At 52.6% G+C, this 17236-nt stretch overlaps 1 protein-coding gene across 4 annotated transcripts; it reads right to left on the bottom strand.

Moving 5' to 3' along the window:
* Positions 1–293: 293 nt before the first annotated feature.
* Positions 294–16285, bottom strand: Haao (3-hydroxyanthranilate 3,4-dioxygenase). 4 transcript variants are annotated; one of them, XM_047523551.1, is made up of 10 exons: positions 16104–16282; positions 12671–12749; positions 7201–7284; positions 6758–6864; positions 3394–3483; positions 3074–3117; positions 2652–2797; positions 1084–1152; positions 818–900; positions 294–706 (listed from the first exon to the last, which is right to left on the bottom strand). In XM_047523551.1, the coding sequence occupies exons 1-10, from the start codon at positions 16181–16183 to the stop codon at positions 628–630; spliced, it is 861 nt and encodes a 286-aa protein (XP_047379507.1). In that variant the 5' UTR covers positions 16184–16282; the 3' UTR covers positions 294–627. The 4 variants fall into 4 exon arrangements, with proteins under 4 accessions (XP_047379507.1, XP_047379510.1, XP_047379509.1 ...); XM_047523554.1 differs by having other exon boundaries at positions 12671–12831; positions 16104–16226; XM_047523553.1 differs by lacking the exon at positions 3394–3483 and having other exon boundaries at positions 16104–16285.
* Between the last annotated feature and the right edge of the window lie 951 nt (positions 16286–17236).

The following is a 17236-nucleotide window of genomic DNA, read 5'->3' as shown; positions in this document are numbered from 1 at the left end:
TTATGTTTTCTACGGTTAGTACAAATTGCTTCTATTACTGGGAAAGAAATTCCACACAAGTGACTTTTTTAAAGTTATATAAAATAAATGGGAATAGAGGAAGAAGCAGAGAGATGACCTCAACTGTGATAGTGGACACACCCAGTGAGGAATGCCCATCCACAAGCTGGTACACCAGTGACAGACTCTGCCATGTCCCTGGTCACCTGGTGTGCCAACACTCCAGATGTAACAAGTCACGGGAGGTGTGGGCTGGGCCACTCATGATGCCTGTGTCCATAGAGACCCCCAGGTGCTGGTTCTCCAGGAAGCCTTTATTGAGGGCCTTCTCAAAGGTGAGCGGTGGGCCTGTGGGGACAGAGGGATGGGGTGCACACCACGTGTCCAACCATGAGGGGCTGATGGCTTCAGGGGGGAAGGGGAGCTGTGGGGACCCTAGGAGCCTGGCATCCCTGACTGAATGGCAGAAGGGTAGATGGCAGCGATGCCCAGGGCCTGGTGGCGGGCATGCCGAGGTGCTCGGCAGATGTGCCCTGGGAAGTGGTGGGGTGGGGAGAGCTGTTTGGAGGGTGGCTCTCGGGATAGCACTCTGGCACATGCTGACTGCTTTGGGCCACAGTAAGACGGTCACCCCAGGTGCTTCTTGCGGGAAGGATCCTGGGTCACAGACAAGGCCACAGAGCCTTGTGCTCGTTCCCACGTGTACCTGTGGAGACACAGATGGGCAGGGGTCAGGCAAAGCCAGACCCTGAGGATTCTAGGGAAAGGAAGGCGGGCCCACTGTTTGGGACCCCCCGCCCCCACCTCATGTACTCACGAGGTCCCAGCTGGCACCAGGAGGCTGTCATCTGGGGCCAGGTCCAGGTGCTGTTCCCCCATTGTCACCACTGAGGAACCCTCCTGTGAAAGAAGAGACAGAGAATCCAATAGAGGATGTCAGACCTCAATGTCTATCTGAATGTCCCCAAGTCTGCCCCCCAAGGAGGTCTGAGGGCAGGTCCCTCTATGGGAGCACAAGGCCCCAGAGCAGCCTGATCCCCATGGACAGGAGGTTGTGCCACTCTCTCCCTGGGCCCCACTTGCCAGCTGCCACAGCCACATGTCCACGTCCTGCTCCAGGCCTCTGCTCCTGCCTTGCCCATGCACGATTACCTGGTAGGAGGTGAAAGGATTTCCTGGTGCTTCCCACCCCACTTGACGAATGGCCTTGAACCTGATCCCCAGACACCAGACCTAAGTGGGGCAGGGGTGGGGCCATGATAGCTGCATCCTGTGTGCCGGGCAGAAACCAGGACATGGAGAAGGCTTCCCTGCAGCCTCTGTTCCTGGGCATCAGGCAGGCCTGCCCTCCACATTCCCACATGCGAGGTTCCTCTCACGGGTGCTCACCTGAAGGTCTGCCCCAGGGCACACGAGGGACGCACACCTCAGCTTCCCACAGGGTGCCCACCCTTCCTCTGTGAGGTGTTGAGTCTGGCCTAGGTTCAAACGGGGAGGAGGAGATCCAGGCTGAGGGCTCTCCACCTACACTGGCCTGTGCAGAGGCTGTGCTGCTGGCCCCTGCAGGACTCAGTGAATATTTGCTGGTGTAAACAAGTGGGATCAGGGTGGGAAAGTGGCAGACGCAGGGCCAGGAGGCCAGTACTGCATGATGGGGAGCGGGGATTCGTGGTGCATGCCCTCCTCTCATAGCTCTGCCTGAGCTCTGGGTGGCCGTGGTATCAAGGAGAAGCAGGCCAGACGTCTAAGGGCAGGCCTTTGCCCAGTGAGCATCCCTTCCTGGGGTACTAATGCTGCCCACATGGGATGTGCCAGGGCAAACTGTACCATGCCAGGGACCACCAGCCTACAGGCAGCTTGCCCTGCTGCCCTCCAGATCAGTCCCCTCAAAGTACAAACACTACTCTGGTCTCCTTGTTCCCCTGATCCAACACTTGAAGCCCCGTTACCTTTAGGACAAGTTCTTCCATCTTGCCAGCCCCACAGACCTGGGCCCTGCGTGCTGCTTCACAGCCTACCACCTGCCCACTGCCTCCCCTGCCCTGGCTCAGCACTCACCAACCTCAGCCACTTATGGTCCAGGCGGTTCAAGCCTTCATGCCCTTGCTCCTGCTTCTCCCTCATGGAGCGTGCCCTCTCCACCTCCCTTTCTAACCCTTACAAACTCCTGCACCAGCTTTAAACTCAAATCGCCCATAACCTCCTCCAGGAAGCCTTTGTTGATTTTCCCCCCTGGTCGGGATTCTTCTGTTATCCTCCCACAGTTTCCTGTAGCTTCTCTATCAAACACCGAATGTCACAATGTGGGAGCTGTGGATTAACTCGTCTGAGTCCTTGGCTAGACCACACACTCTTTGAGGCAGTGACTCCATCCTGTCCTTCTGCCAAAGCCTGAGACAGAATAGGCACTCAGTAACTGTAGAATGAAAGGTCAGCCGTGTGGGTCTTTCTCTGCACATCTCTACCCAACCCTCACCCCAAACACATCTCCAGTTTCCAGGCTGTGACTGACCAAAAGCTCAGGAATTCCTCGCAGCAGGAAAACTGCAGATGCTCAGGAAGTTGAAAGCAAAGAGAGCTTGATTGGGAGCATGAAGTCTCCAGTCACAGCAAAGCCATTGCTCTCTGAGTGATGGAGAAGGCAGCATTACCTGTGTCTCATAGGTGTCCCCAAACAGGTTGATAGATGTGCCTGCCTGCAGCTCCCTGTGGTGGCCATCCAGCCAAGCCTTCAGGGACATGGGCTCCATGATGGATCGTGTACTCAGAGGGAATGGCGGCTCCTTCAGCAGCTGGTCTGCACCCAAAGTGTGACTGTGGTCAGTGTCCTCTGGGCTCAGCCTCCCAACCCCACAGGCCCAGATCCCAGAGGCCCCAGCTCTCAATGGCTGGATCAGGTCCTGGATCCAACTCAGTTACCAGTAACCACCTGAGGGTACCATTCAGTGCCATCTTCCACAGTACCGTGAGTACTGGGCAGAGTACTCAAAGAGAGACTCCTGGGACCCTGGGCCAAGACCCATCCTATTGTGGAAAGGGTGCGAGGGAGAGAGATGGTTGCCAGTGGCCTCACCAGGGTTGGGTTTTCCTGTTCTGTACTGCTCAGAGCGGAAGAACCTGCAGGGACAAACAGGGAGGAGAGAGGAATGGCGGGCATTCCTGCTTGCGTAGCCTGGGAACACATACACCATACACTGTTGGGTGCAGCCTCTCACATACTTGTATAGCCACCCTCCTTTCCCTCCCAGCTCTGTGGGGCAGTCCCTCCAGTGGCTCCCTCCAGCCCCAACCACCCCCAGGAAGGGAGACTTTCTCCCTAATTCCCAGGCATGATGGCTCTAGGTCAGCAGTGCTCATGTGCAGTCCCAGGACAGCGAGGGGCTGGGGGCTCACTCTTGGATGATGGGGGCCAACTGGGTGCCGAGATCCTTGCAGTAGAACCACTTCTCAAACAGGACATCCACGGTGTCCCCCACGTAGTACCTGCCGAAGCAGAGGACAGGCACCCTGGCTCCCCATTTGGGCAGCCCCAGGGCAGCCATGCTCAGGCCTGCTTCTGCTTGTGGGCTTCTGGGCCCTGGCCCTGCAGAGCTGGGCTGCCTATTTCACGTCTGTCAGCGCAGCCTTGAGGGCAGAGCTTACATACCTACACCTGGCTCCTCAGAAGCTCCAGCCCCACCAAGAAAGCAAATAGAACCCTGGGACACAGGGAAGCTGAGCAACTTACAGGCAGACTTTTGACCTTTAATAAAAGCCGGGGACTTGACATTAAAATGCCACTCAAAAAAAAAAAAAAAAAAAAAAAAAAGCTACTCCAAAGGCCTGAAAATGCACTTAAGTCCCATTATGAAGCTTTTTGGTGGCCAGCTCCATCCCAGGAGAGAATTTAGGGTGCCTGGTGGATGGATGCTGTGTGTATCTGTGAACCATCTCCCTCAGCAGGAACACTTAAATCAGAGAGTCTTAAAAGCTTAGAAAGCATCTAATCCAGGTGTGTTTTTCCCAAAAAGGAAGCTGAGGCTGAGCCTGAATCCAGGGATGGCTGCCTGCAGTGCTTAAGGTCAGAGTACATAGAAACTGCAGCGTCCAGCATGCAGAGATGTCCCCAGATGAGGACTTCTTGTCCTTCAAGGGTCACGGCTGTCTTTGAGATCCACAGCAAAGCTCTGAACCTCTTCCCCAGGGAAGGCCACATGCAGGAAGCCATCCATGAATCTTGTGTGGGAACAGAGTGATGTTCGAGCCTTTAGACAGGGAACCTGGTCTTAGGAACTCCCGGTTGTATATCCACTGGTTTGAGAATGCCTGATTCACGTGGTACCCTGTTCCAGCTCACCGCTCAAAGTTCAAGACTCCCACCCCTATCCTGCTTTTCTCGAAGAAGCTCCTACTGATCCCCTTTGATCTGTACTGTTATAAATAAAGCAAGTGCGGGCCCCTTCCTTTGTTAGAAGCCATACCTCCCTCGTCGGCCTAACCCATCACTGTCCCTGCTCTTTATTTGCTTTTTTATAAATATATTTTTTAGTTGTAGGTGGACCCAATACCTTTATTTTATTTTTATGTGGTGCTGAGGATCAAACCCAGGGTCTCATGCATGCCAGGTGAGTGCTCTACCACTGAGCCACAACCCCAGCCCATACACCGGCTCTTTAGATAAATTTCTAGTCTGTGTGTTGATTTCACGCTATCATTTTCTTAGCCTTTACTTTGCAGCTGGCCCATTCCTCCGCCGGGAACCCTTTTCCTCACCTGCACAGGACGTGAGTGAGACCCACATGCAGCCTTCAGTAGGTCCCTCCAGCACCTCCCCCGACTACCCTGCACAGCTCATCTGTGCTAGGGACATTTGTTAATTGAATGCACTAATCCCTGGGGCCCTAATCCCTAGGCCCAGTTCCTGGGCCAGGCCAGCTCTGCCTGCCCTTTAACTCCCACTGAAAAAGAGAATCTGTCCTGCTGATGGAGATGGTTGACAGACACAAGACATCCACTCACCTGGAACCCTGAAACCTCCCTGCGATGGAGCTGGCCACCAGAAAGCTTCATAATGGGACTGCAGTGCCCTCCAGGAATCGCCTTCAGAGTGACATTTTAATGTCAAGTCCCTGGCTTTTATTAAAGGTCAAAAGTAGCCAGATGAAATCTGATATTAAATTTGCTGTAAAATGTTATTGAGGACATTATCCTCTTCATCATTGAAGACTCCTTCTAAAAAGTCCCTTGGAGAAATTCCTTCTAGAATTTAAGGCCAGGGATCTGTCTGTCCAATAGACTATTTCAGTAGATTATTATGAAGCTATTAATATTGTATTTTTTGAAGAGATTTAATAGTCCGAGAAATATTTATGAGTTTTTTAAGTACAAAAACCAAAATTCAAACCCATGCAGGCAATAAGACTGCAATGTTGTCAGGTAGAGATATACACAGAAAAAAAGATGGAAATCTAAATGCTTCTCTAAGTTTAATTGGGATGATAAACACTCCGTCCCTTCTGCTTTTGTCTGCTTTGTTTCTTGAGATATAATTCATATACCATAATGTTCATCCTTTTAGTAACAAGTAATTTTTTTAAAAAATTTCATTCCTGTACTTTTCCAGATTTTGAGTGAATGTGCATGACTTAGGTAATTTGAAGGGGGAAAATAAGGGAGTATTTTTAAAAAGATGCCCATTAAAAAAGCCAGGCTTGGTGGCACACACCTGCAATCTCAGCTACTCAGTTTGAGGTCAGCCAGGACAACTTGGTGAAGCCCTGTCTCAAAATAAAAAACTAAAAAGACTGGGAGTGTAGCTCAGTGGTAGAGTGCTCTTGGGTCCAATCTCCAGTACCAAAAACAAACAAACAATAAAAGCCCATTACAGCAGAAGATGTAGGCCAAAGTATCCTGACCCTAGTAACTTGATAGGAAGTTTAGATTTTCTTAGTGAAAGGGCTGGTGGTGTAGCTCAGTGGTAAAGCATGTGCTTAGCATGTGTGAGACCTGAGTTTCCATCCCAGCACTGGGGAAAAGCATTAATTTTAAAAAGTTTAACTTTCAGGAAAATCTTTGGTCTTCTCAGGAAGCTTCAGAGTCTTCCTCCTTCCAGAGGATAAAAACTGGGCAACTGATTAGACCAATTGGGAACCACAACTGTATAATCAGAGTCCAGAGCCGGGCCTGCGCTCTTTCCCTGGGTGTTGATCTTGGCCCTGCTTTCCTGGGGTCTGGCAGGTTTAATCTCTAGCAAACTTCCCTTCCCTGTGCCCAGTATGAATGATAACAGTGCCTACTTCCTAGGGTCATCTGGGAGCAATCAATGAATAAATACATACAAAGCCCCACTGGGTGTCTGGCACACAGCCAAGTGCCAGCCAGCTCTCTGTGTTTATTGTGGATTGAGCTGGGGCAGAGACTGGCCAGAGGTACTGGCCCAGACTAGATCCTGGAAGCCGAGGCTGTCCTGGGTAGAGGGTCCCCTTGGCTCTCCCCCGCCTCCCTTTCTTCACTCCCCCTTCCCTCTGCTGACCTCATGTAGGAAACAGGCTCTGACTCCACTCAGAGGGTCATCAGGCTGAATGGGCTCCCGGGCCACAGACAACATCACCACACCCATCACTGAACACCCTCCCTGTCAGCCAGGAACTCCATTGCCTCCTGCAGCCCGCCATCCTCTTGATGGTCAGGAAGTGCTTTCTTGCGTCAACCTGGGATCCCTGGAGCTGCACACCCTGCTACTAGCCTACTGTTTGCCCAGCCCCACAGGGGCATTTACCTGAGCCCATCTAGCTCGGTTTCCAGCCGTCTCCGCTCAATCACCAGTCCCATGGTGTTGGCAAACCTCTGCGGGGAGTGGGGCACCCCAGCAGGCAGGAGGAATATCTGTAGCGGGGGAGACCAGGTGCCCAGCAAGGCTGCCGTCCCTCACAGAGACGTCAGCACCGGCAGCATCCCAGGCATTCCAGCTGACCCACAGGGCACAGGGGGCATTGCCATCCACGCCGGGCCCTGCTGTCTGCCAGGCCTACCCAGGGAACTGAAGGGGGGTATGTCTGGCTGTGCTGAGCACTGGGTGGCCCAAAGGAGGGAGTGCCCAGGGACCAGGCAGGGCAGGAAAGGGTGAGGAAGACAGTGCCTTAGCCAAGGCTAGGGCAAGTGGCCAGGGTGGGCTCCTGATCTGGTGCCCTTTGCCACCCCATCTGCTGGTGTCCGCCTCACCTCTCCCTGCCGAATGACCACATCCCGGTGTTTCCCTCGCTCCAGTACACGGAGAACCATGTCTCCTTCCAGCTGATAAAACACCTGTGGAACAGCAGAGACTAGGATTCCCCTTGCTCCCCCTCCAGGTCCTTGGCCACTGCCCAGGCCCTGAGTTCTGACTAGGAACCTGGGAAACTTCCCAAAGCCCCAAGGTTTATGAGCAACTCCATCACTTCTGTCCTGAGGCCCCCATCTTCCCTGACTCAGGTCACAGACAGCAGTGGGGGACACACACCTTGCATCTCAAACATGCAAGTGGTGATCAAAATAACCCAGGATGCAACAGCAGGTGCCTGGCTGGGGGCAGGAGGCTGGATGAGAGTGTCCTTGGGGACAATCAGGTAAGGAGAACCACCTTTCACTGGGCCAGGGGTTGTGCCAAGCACTATCATATACATTATCAGAAATCTTTACAACTTCCAAGGGTGTTATTAGCCTGTTCTGCAGAATGAACAAACGCAGGCTCAGAGCACAAAGCAACTTGCTCCAGGGCACACAGCTAGTTAGTCCCGCAGCTGCCTTTGGGACTGAGGCCTGTGCACGGTTCTGAGCCTGGGCTGGTTCCTCTGGCCATCGTGATGCCCTGGCATTAGGGGCTATGGAGGTCAGCAGCCTAGGGCGGGGACTGGGGGGCTCCTACACATTTTTCTTATTTTATCCTAAGCCCCCAATTAACATGCTTACTCAGATCTCGCGGTGCAGGAGGAGAGGCAGATGCAATTTCTCTCTACAGTTTACACATTGCACAGATGTTAAAAGCCCCAGCCAAATAGTTGAAGGACTTTCAATAATAATAATAATTAATAATAATAGTCATAATTATCACGTAAAGAATTAATGGAGATAAAGTTTGTAGTCACAATATCTACTCAGAGAAACCCAGCTGAACAAATTGAGAAATAAAGAAGTTAGAGAAATGCAGCCCCTACACCTGCTGCAAGGGGACTCGAGGCCTCTGAAGGGCACCACATCATGGGGCGTGAACAGTCTTCACAGAAGCCGGTGTGGTGGTGCATACCTGTAATCCCAGCAGCTCGGGAGGCTGAGGCAGGAGGATTGAGAGTTCAAAGCCAGCCTCAGCAACTTGGTGAGGCACTGAGCACCTCAGTGAGATCCTTTCTCTCAATAAAACACAAAAAAAGGGATGGGGATGTGGCTCAGTGGTTAAGTGCCCCTGGGTTCAATGCCCAGTACCAAAAAAGACGTACCTGTGGGGTGTCTTGGGATGTAGGACCTTCTGTGCTAAAACTGGGCATGTCCTGGGTCACACGACCACCTACACCTTTGCCCTCGTAATCGCACCTTAGAAATGTGGCCTCAGTAATCAACGACTGTCCACCCTGCTGTACGCCCTCAGTCAGTTCAGTTAGCCTTTCTGTGCCTCAGTTTCCTCCTCTACAACGTGGGTAGTATCTGCCTAGAAGGCTGCTGTGCAGCCTGCCTGGGGAGCGATACACTCAGCACAGGGCAAGCACTGAATGAATTTCTGGCGGTTAACTTCACAATTGTAGGAATTGCAAAAATAATGCCAATAATAATAGGATAAATGTAAACATTTCTTGATAGATTCAAAATATGTAACACAATGCAACCATTAAAAATATGCTTTTGCAGGGCCTGGTGGCGCATGCTTGTAATCCCAGCTGCTCAGGAGGCTGAGGCAGGAGGATTGAGAGTTCAAAGTCAGCCTCAGCCAAAGCGAGGTGCTAAGCAACTCAGTGAGACAGACCCTGTCTGTAAGTAAAATACAAAATAGGGCTGGGGATGTGGTTCAGTGGTTGAGTGCCCCTGAGTTCAATCCCTGGTATCCCCCTGCCAAAAAAAATATACATATTTTTTGAATATATATGCTTTTGAAGAACAATAAAAATGGTAAAATGTACTTAGGCCGTGATGGCCCATGCCTGTAACTCAGCAACTCTGGAGGCTGAGGCAGGAGTAATACAAGTGCAAGGTCAGTTTCAGCAATTTAGGGAGAACCTATCTCAAAACTAAAAAAAAAAAAAAAAAAAGAACTGGGGGTGTAGCTCAGTGGTAAAGCACCCTTGGGTTCAATCCATAGTACAATAAAAAAGAGAAAGTGCTAAATTTATAATTTTTTTTACAGTGTTGGGGATTGAACCCCCAGAAAACATATTTCTTACATCTTCTACGATAAACAATATTTATTTTCATTATTTAAAACAAGTCATACACCTGTAATCCCAGCAACTCAGGAGGCTGAGGCAGGAGAATCACAAGTTCAAGGCCAATTTGGGCAATTCAGAGAGGCCTTCAGCAATTTAGCAAGACCCTGTCTTTAAATTAAAAAGAAAGGGCTGGAATTGTAGCTCAGTGGTTAGGTACCTTTGGGTTCAATTCCTGCTACCAAAATAAATAGATAAATAAATAAATAATAAAAAATTTAAAAAGGATGCTGGAGATGTAACTCAATGGTAGAGCTCCCTTGGATTCAATCCCAAGTTCAACAAAAAAATAAGAATAAATAAATAAAATCACCCATAAACATTATTGAATACAAATGACACAAAAACTACTTCTAGGGAGCAGTTCGGCATGTCCCATCCCCCTCACCAAGTTGAGAGAAAACCCATTTATGCATCTTTCTCAGGAAGGGAGGAGGGAACCTGGAATTCTGGGGAGGGGACTGTTATGGTTTGGATGTGAGGTGTCCTCCAAAAGCTCACATGTGAGACAATGCAAGAAAGTCCAGAGGACAAATGATTGGGTTGGAAGAGTCTTAACCTAATCATCGAATTAATCCCCTGATGGGATTAGCTGCGTGGTAACTGGAGGCAGGTGGGGTGTGGCTGGAAGGAGCAATTAATTGGGGGCATGGCTATGGGGCATATATTTTGTATCTGGAGAATGGAGACTCTCTCTCTCTCTCTCTCTCTCTCTCTCTCTCTCTGCTTTCTGATAATGTCAGCTGCTTCCTCTGCCACACTCTTCTGCCATGATGTTCAGCTTCACCTCACACGGAGGAATGGAGCCAGCTTTCTATGGACTAAGACCTCTGAAACGGGGAGCCCTCAAATAAACTTTCCCTCCTTTAAAATTGTTCTGGTCAGATCATTTAATCACAGAAGCAAAAACACTGACCAAGACAGGGGCCTAGTCCTCAGGTCCTGAAAACATCAGGGAAAGGTGGGAGGGGGAGTCTGGAGGGGTGTCTGGGTCAGATCCAACCCATCTCACTGAACAAAAACAAGAAGGTAGTGGAGTTTTCCTCAGTCTTGTCCCCTACCCAGAGGCCTGTCCTGTGACGAGGGACAGGTCTGGCCTGGAGCAGCAAACCAATCACTGACAGCAGAAAATCTCAAATGGCTGTAGGCAATCCCGAAGGAATTATGCTGGTTTGGAAGGAAGTGATGTTTGGGGTGTGGCGTTAGCTGGAGGAGTAAACTCTGCCTGCTCAGGAGGTATTACATAGAGCCTGGCTTCACGGCCTGGAAAGTCTGTAGGAGGTGGCCAGACAGCGAGCAGGCGAGGTGAGGACCCGGCCTGATAAACACCTGCTCTACACACACTGAATCCTTCCACCATTGTCCCACACTCTGTGAGGGAAGGCTCAGAGGTCACAAGACGCATTTGTCCAAGATCACGTGGCTTTAAGAGGTTCTTCCTCCTCTCACCTGCCTGCCCCCAGGAAAGGGGTGGGTAAGTGGAGTAGGAGTGTGGGAGGTATTGGGGAGTTGGCGCTGGGGAAGTCTGCCCGGGCCACCCGGGCCACCCGGAGTGCTGTTGCAGGGGCGCTCCATCAGGGAGGAAAATCTGGCTCAGTCAGTAAGAGGTGTGATTTGGACTCAGGTCTGAGTGATTCTTCAAGCTCTAGCTGGGTAAGGACAACCAGGGACAGAGAGGATACTGACGCTCAGCCCTGAGGCCACCAGCGGCCTGTGGCAAATGCTGTACCCTGCCTGCCTACCAAAGGTGGGGGGCATGCCATCACAAACCCATCTCCAGTCAGACTCCTCCCAGACACCTGAAGGTCCCTCCAGAGTAAGGACACATGTGCAGGCTGACCCTGCTCATCTCTCAGCACCAGCTGGGTTAAGGGATGGCTGATCCAGGCCCTCAGTGGACACCGGTCTGCCTGAGCTGCTTGGAGAAACCATGAAATGGGTCTGGGGCAGAGGTGGCAGGGGATTAAAAAGGGAGAAGGGAGGGAGACAGACAAGGAGACAGGAGGGGTGGGCGCAGAGATCAGAGCTAACAGGTGAGCGGAAGCTGCTGGACCGTGAGGCTGCCCCAGGCAGGCAGGACCGGCCACTCCTGATCTGACCCCGCCTCCTCTCCGAAGGTCTGAATTTTCCTGTTGATTTTTTCCATAGAGGAGGATTTTTTCCACACACAGAGGTGTGTCTGTAAGGAAAAAGCCCCGAGAGGGCAAGGCTCATGGAAATGTGAGGGTTGGGCTGATTCTGCTCAGCCAAGGCTGCTCCCTGCCCACTGTCCCTTGGCCCATTGTCCTGGGGGCCCAGCACACACACTAGGTGCTCACTGGATGTCTGCTAAGCAGCTCACTGCAGTCCTGGATTCTCGGAAGAGACCAGCAGTGGGGGTGGGGGCAGTCACCAAGCTAGACTTTGCAGCTCAGACCCTAGAATCAGGCTTCCCTCCAGATGCTGGAGGGCTCTGAAAGGATCCTTTCCCACTGGAGACTGGTAGCTGGGATCCTGCCGGGGACTCTCCCCACGAGGGCCTTCTTTCTCTGTTAATTTTACTGTTGTTTACCTACTTTGGGATAGGTAGCAGAGAAACAGTTCAAAATCCAAGGTACAAAAGGGTATTCAGTGCAACCTCTGCCCCGAGTCACATAGCTCCTAACAGCTGATGTGTCTTGCACCCTCTAAGTAAGAAAGGGCCACCCAGCCCCACTTATTCCTCAGCACCAGCTCCCCAACCTCGCCCACCCCTCAGCCACTTGCCCTTCCTCCTTCAGTCCCCTCCCCACCTCCCCACCACCATCCACCCCCTGGATTTTGCTCCCTAGCCGTAGGAGAGGGAGAACCTGGCTCCTGGGATCAGATGGGAAAACTAGGTTTCCTCCTGTGCTTGGGCCTCATTTTAGAGGCCAGCTTGTATACATTCAGGTTTGGGGCAGGGGACCAGGCATCCCACCTGGAGCATGGACAGCCAGTGTGTCTGGGACTGGATGCTCCACAGACAGAGCCTGTCTCGCCCGCAGGGCTGGGCTAGTTCCTAGAGCTTCTCCTGCAGCAATCCCTGGCTCCACCTCAAGGATGGGGCTGTCCAAGGTGGCAGCTGTGAGTGAGGTGGCAGTTTCCCCTGTGATTTCAGTAGGTCCCTTAGCAGTCTTGTCTCCCGTCTTCAGTCCACAAGCTCTGGCCCTGATGCAGGAAGTATCTGCTCCCCCAGGGGCAGTGTTCCTGGCCCAGACATGGGAGGCGAGTCCACGGCCTACCTCCTCGCCCTCCTCAATGTGATAGTCCTTCCTGGTGTTGGGGCCCCCGACGAACATGATTTTGAGCTGCTCCTGGTGCCTGCAAAGGAGTGGTAGGGGAGGTCTTGGATCAGGTCCTGGGAGGGAGGAGACTGTGGTAGGGGGAAGGGGTCCCGGAACACCTGGGAAAAGGAACAGATACCTGTCCTCACTCTCATCCTCATTTGTGCTATGTGCACCTAAGTGTCTGTGTGTACGTGACTGTGTGTGTCCCTCTGTGACCCAGCGGAGGAAGAGCCAGTGGAACCATGACTTCATCACCCAGCCTCCCTGCTCAGGATCTCCAATCACAGGACAGCAAACTAGAGCCCATGTCTGATTGTGGGACCCTCTGTTTCCCATTGGCTAGAGGCCTGACTCAGGAGATTGCGACATCTAGCAGGGGCCTCAGACAGCCCTGAGTCAGTGTGGCATGAGGTTAGAAACAGGAGCTGGAGCCAGCCTCCAGGGATCAAATGTGGCCCTACATCCAACCTTGGGCAAGGTTGCCTAACCTCTCTGGGCCTCAGATCTGTTATCTGTAAAATGGAGAGATAGCTCTTGCATCAAGTTTAAATGGATTACGTGGATTCATTTTTAGAAGCTCTCAGAACACAGTGCCTGACACATAATAAGCACTTCTTAAGTGTTTGGTAAAATAAACTGAATGTGACCCTCTCACTTGACAGCTGACTGTTCAAGCTTGCTAAAGCTCAAGAGGGTCATGCAGCCAGGGAATGACAGAACCTGGGCACGGGCCTGGACTCCCTGACTCCCAGGCTGGTACCCTGCCCCTGGTACCACTGGTGTACACTGTCAGCCGTTTGGAACTTGATAGGAGGCCCAAACTCCTCAGCCTGTCTACTATTGGCGTGGTGTCACCTTTCACAGGACTCTGTACCTCCTGACAGCAACACACCCACCTTCCACCTAGGGTCTACTCTCCAGGAATTAAAATAAGCAGCGGTCTGTGCATGGGTGGGGGTCCAGGGGCTTAGGAAGCAAAGCAACAGAGAGCAGGGGTGAGGGATTTCCTGGGGAATGAGGGGGCACAGAAGCCAGGTGCAGGGACCATTTGTGCTATTTCTGATCTCTGCAATAGAGAGGCTGACTGTATTCATGAGATTTGACGGCAGTGGAGGGATTGAGGGGATCTGAACCCCCAAACCTAGACTGGAAATCCTCGACTAGTATCTGCTCCTCTGGACTGTTTTCCAGCCCACAGTTGGGGGCACGGGACCTCCTTTATGGGAGACAGGTATTAACAACCAAGAACATAGCTCCATCATGGCCCAAATGAACAAATGGATGAGGTTATTGGGCAGGAGGAGGCTGGCATGCGGCAGTTCTGAGCTTAAAGAACCTAAAGCAGGTTGGAGGAGTGGAGAGAAGTTGTGAGGTGCCTGGATAAGGGAGTAGAGGGGTCAGCTGAGTACAGAGGCCCAAGACAGGAAGCACTGGGTCTTGGTGGGTGTGGGTGGTCTTGGGGAGTGATTTGAGAAGGCTGGATCAGGAGGGGGTCTAGCTAAGGAGTTTGGTCCTCAGAAAATCTTTTCTTAAATTAATTTTATTGAGATATAATTTAGATACATATTGAAAGTTCTTGAACAAATTCATTCCAGAATTGTTTCAAGCCATTGATCAGCATGCAGATTATGTCCCTCCAGCAGCTTCTTGCCTCACTGAGGGTGTTACAGGCTGAATTTATCCCCCCTAAATTCATGTGTTGAAGTCCCAACCTCTAGGACCTAAGAGTATGACCTTATTTGGAAATAGGGTCATTGCAGATTTCATAAATTAAGATCACTGGAGTCCCGTGGGTCAGAGTTGTTTTACAGACAGGAAACGTGGACTCGGACACATGGGGAGAGTGCCCAGGGAAGGTGAAGGCGGAGATCCGGTGACACAGCAGAAGCCAAGGAAAACTGGCAACGCCAGAAAAGCAGAAGCCCGGGGAGAAGCGTGGCACAGACTCAACGCCAGCCCCAGCAAACCGAATCAAGGGGAAGGCACAGCCCTCGCTCTGATCCCTGCCAGTCTGCCTGCCTTTGCCTCCATCCTTGGTTTGATTATGTAACAATATCACCTACTCCACCTGAACGTCAGCTCTACAAGGAAGGCACTTTTGTCAGTGTGTTTCCTGCTGTATCCCCAGGATCCAGGCCAGCCTGGCAGGTGCTCAGTGAACATCTGCTGATGAATAAAGGGAGGGATGCATTTGCGATGGGGGACACCAGGGCAGCACTGGAGGACTGGTGGAGGCCTGGAGGCAGGGCAGCCAGGACTTCCCAGGCTGGAGGTGGCCAGGGCTGAAGTGGAGCAGATGGGTGTGAGATGCTTTTAGGGAGAGAGACTGGAATGAGAGACTGTGGACAGGAGAAGGGGAAGAAAGAGACAAAGACGATAAAGTGGGGGTTGAGAGGACAATAGTGGCAGAAAAGACGAGTCTTAAGGGAAATGTTGACCGCTAGCCATGGTGGTATTGCACAATGACCAAGAGAAGATGTGGACTTTGGAGTCTGGGCTTGAGTCTGGACTCTGTCCAGCACTAGCTCTATGACACTGGGAAGGTTTTGTTAAATTCCAACTCATGGACTGAGAACTAAATGAGATGATGCCAGAACGCTTGGCATGGTCTCTGGCCTGTCACAATGTCAGTGATTGTTGCCCTGTGGGTTGAAGTACCACTCCAGTGGAGCTGTCTTGCAGGTACAGCAAATGCAGGGAATGTGAGACTGGTCTGGGGGGCACAGGAGGCCAGCCAGAGAGCTGAAGGAAGGGGAGGGAGGTGACCACAGGGGAGGGCCGTAGACATCTGTGAGAGAAAGATGAGTGACCAGTTCAGCCCTGTTGGGTACTGCAGGCAGAGGTAGCGTAGGGAGGACTGTGTGTGTGTGTGTGTGTGTGTGTGTGTGTGTGTGTGTACCTGCAAAGTCAGACTCTGGAAAGAATAGTAAACCAAAATCTCCCCAAAGGGGCTGATCTTCTGACTTCCCCCTTTGCCTGTGAGATTCCCAGTCCTGAGACCTAAGTTCTATTCTCATTCTGGGGCACTGAAAACCATGCTCCCCAAACATTCAAAGTTTCCCAAATTCCATTGGCGTCCTTGGGGACTTGAGAGAATCCTTGAGGGCTGGAGAACTATTTTCCAGCCCTGGAAGGAGAGGCACCCTGGACATCCCCAGAAGTCAAGGTCACAGTCCTCGCTACTCAGTCACCAGAAAGAGGAACAGACAAAGGAGGTGGAACCGGAACAGCAGGTCCTCACCCTCCCGGAAAGCGCCAAGAGAAATGACAGACCCCTTCTGCAGGCTTGTGGGTCAAGAAACTGGAACTGGAAGACGGTGTGTGCGGGGCAGTTGGTTGGAAGGAGGAGCTGGTGAGGACAGAGGGCGATACCGGACTGGAGACTCACATGAGCTTGTTGCAGACTGGGGGCTGGAAGGAGGCCCTGTTCTCCTCCACCCAAGTCTTCACTCTCACGCGGCGCTTCATGGCCACCAGGTCGGGTCGCTTCCTCCCTGCAGTGTCCTCTGGCCGGTGGGACCGTCGGAGGGACACGGCTCTGTCGGGCTCGCGGGTTGGTCGCCTAGTTAGTCAGCATCCCCGAGGTCAAAGGGCGGAGCAACCCACTACAGCACCCTGCGGCGGGCGGGCCGACCTGGGTCTGAGCCCGCCTGCTCGTCCTTGCCTTAGGTCTCAGTGCGCTGGGTAAGGGAAGAGGGAGGCCCTTTTTCGAGGCGGGACCGGGATCGGCTCCCCTGACCCAAGGCTCCCGACCAGCCCAACGTCCTGGGGCGTCCTGGGGCGTCCTGGGGCGTCCTGGGGCGTGCCAGAAGTGGGAGCCTGCTGCTAGGATCCAGACTCTTCCTGGCCCTTGTCCCTAGACATTCCGTCTGGTTTCTAGGAAGGCTCCAAAGATATTGTAAAGGGGAGAGTTTGAAACTCTGAGTGCCAGCACGTGGTCTTGAGGTTGGATTTAAGACTCAGTTTTCTTATCTGGAAAATGGGGATGACTGCACAGGCACTGAGAACTGAGGTGCGCATGGAACGAAAAGGTACCCCGATTAACGCCAGCACCCTGCGTCCTCACGACTTGACCGAGGTCCCCAGATGTTCTATTACATAGCGAAAGGCTGGCTCCACAGTACCTTGGGCTCTGCGAGGCAAACGCGCGCAGGCGCAAAACTGCAGGAGACCGGGTGGAGGGCAAGGGACGAGGCCACGGCTGGAGAGTGCGTTCCTCCCCCTCTGTATCCCCGGTGGTGGCACACCCGAGGGGGGACACTGCCCCAAGCGCCAGAGTCGTAGTGGGCACGGGCGAGGCGCCCGCCGTTGGTTTGAGCTCTCTGCGTAGCTTAAGTCACACCCAGGTGTATGAGGATGGTGCAGACGAGCCGGGGTCCTGGGTGTCCTAGCCCTTAGGAGTCTCCGGATACGGAGGTGGGATGGGCAGCCAAGTCTGTGCGCCTGCCAGAGCCTCGGCCACGGTGGTCCTGGGGCGGGAGACCTAGGCCTGTGGGGTGGGGTGAGGTAGAGGACACTGGC

This window comes from Sciurus carolinensis, chromosome 13, assembly GCF_902686445.1.
Source record: "Sciurus carolinensis chromosome 13, mSciCar1.2, whole genome shotgun sequence".
NCBI lineage: Eukaryota > Metazoa > Chordata > Mammalia > Rodentia > Sciuridae > Sciurus > Sciurus carolinensis.
Note: the sequence above shows the minus strand (reverse complement) of the source record. Positions and strands in the feature narration are given on the sequence as shown.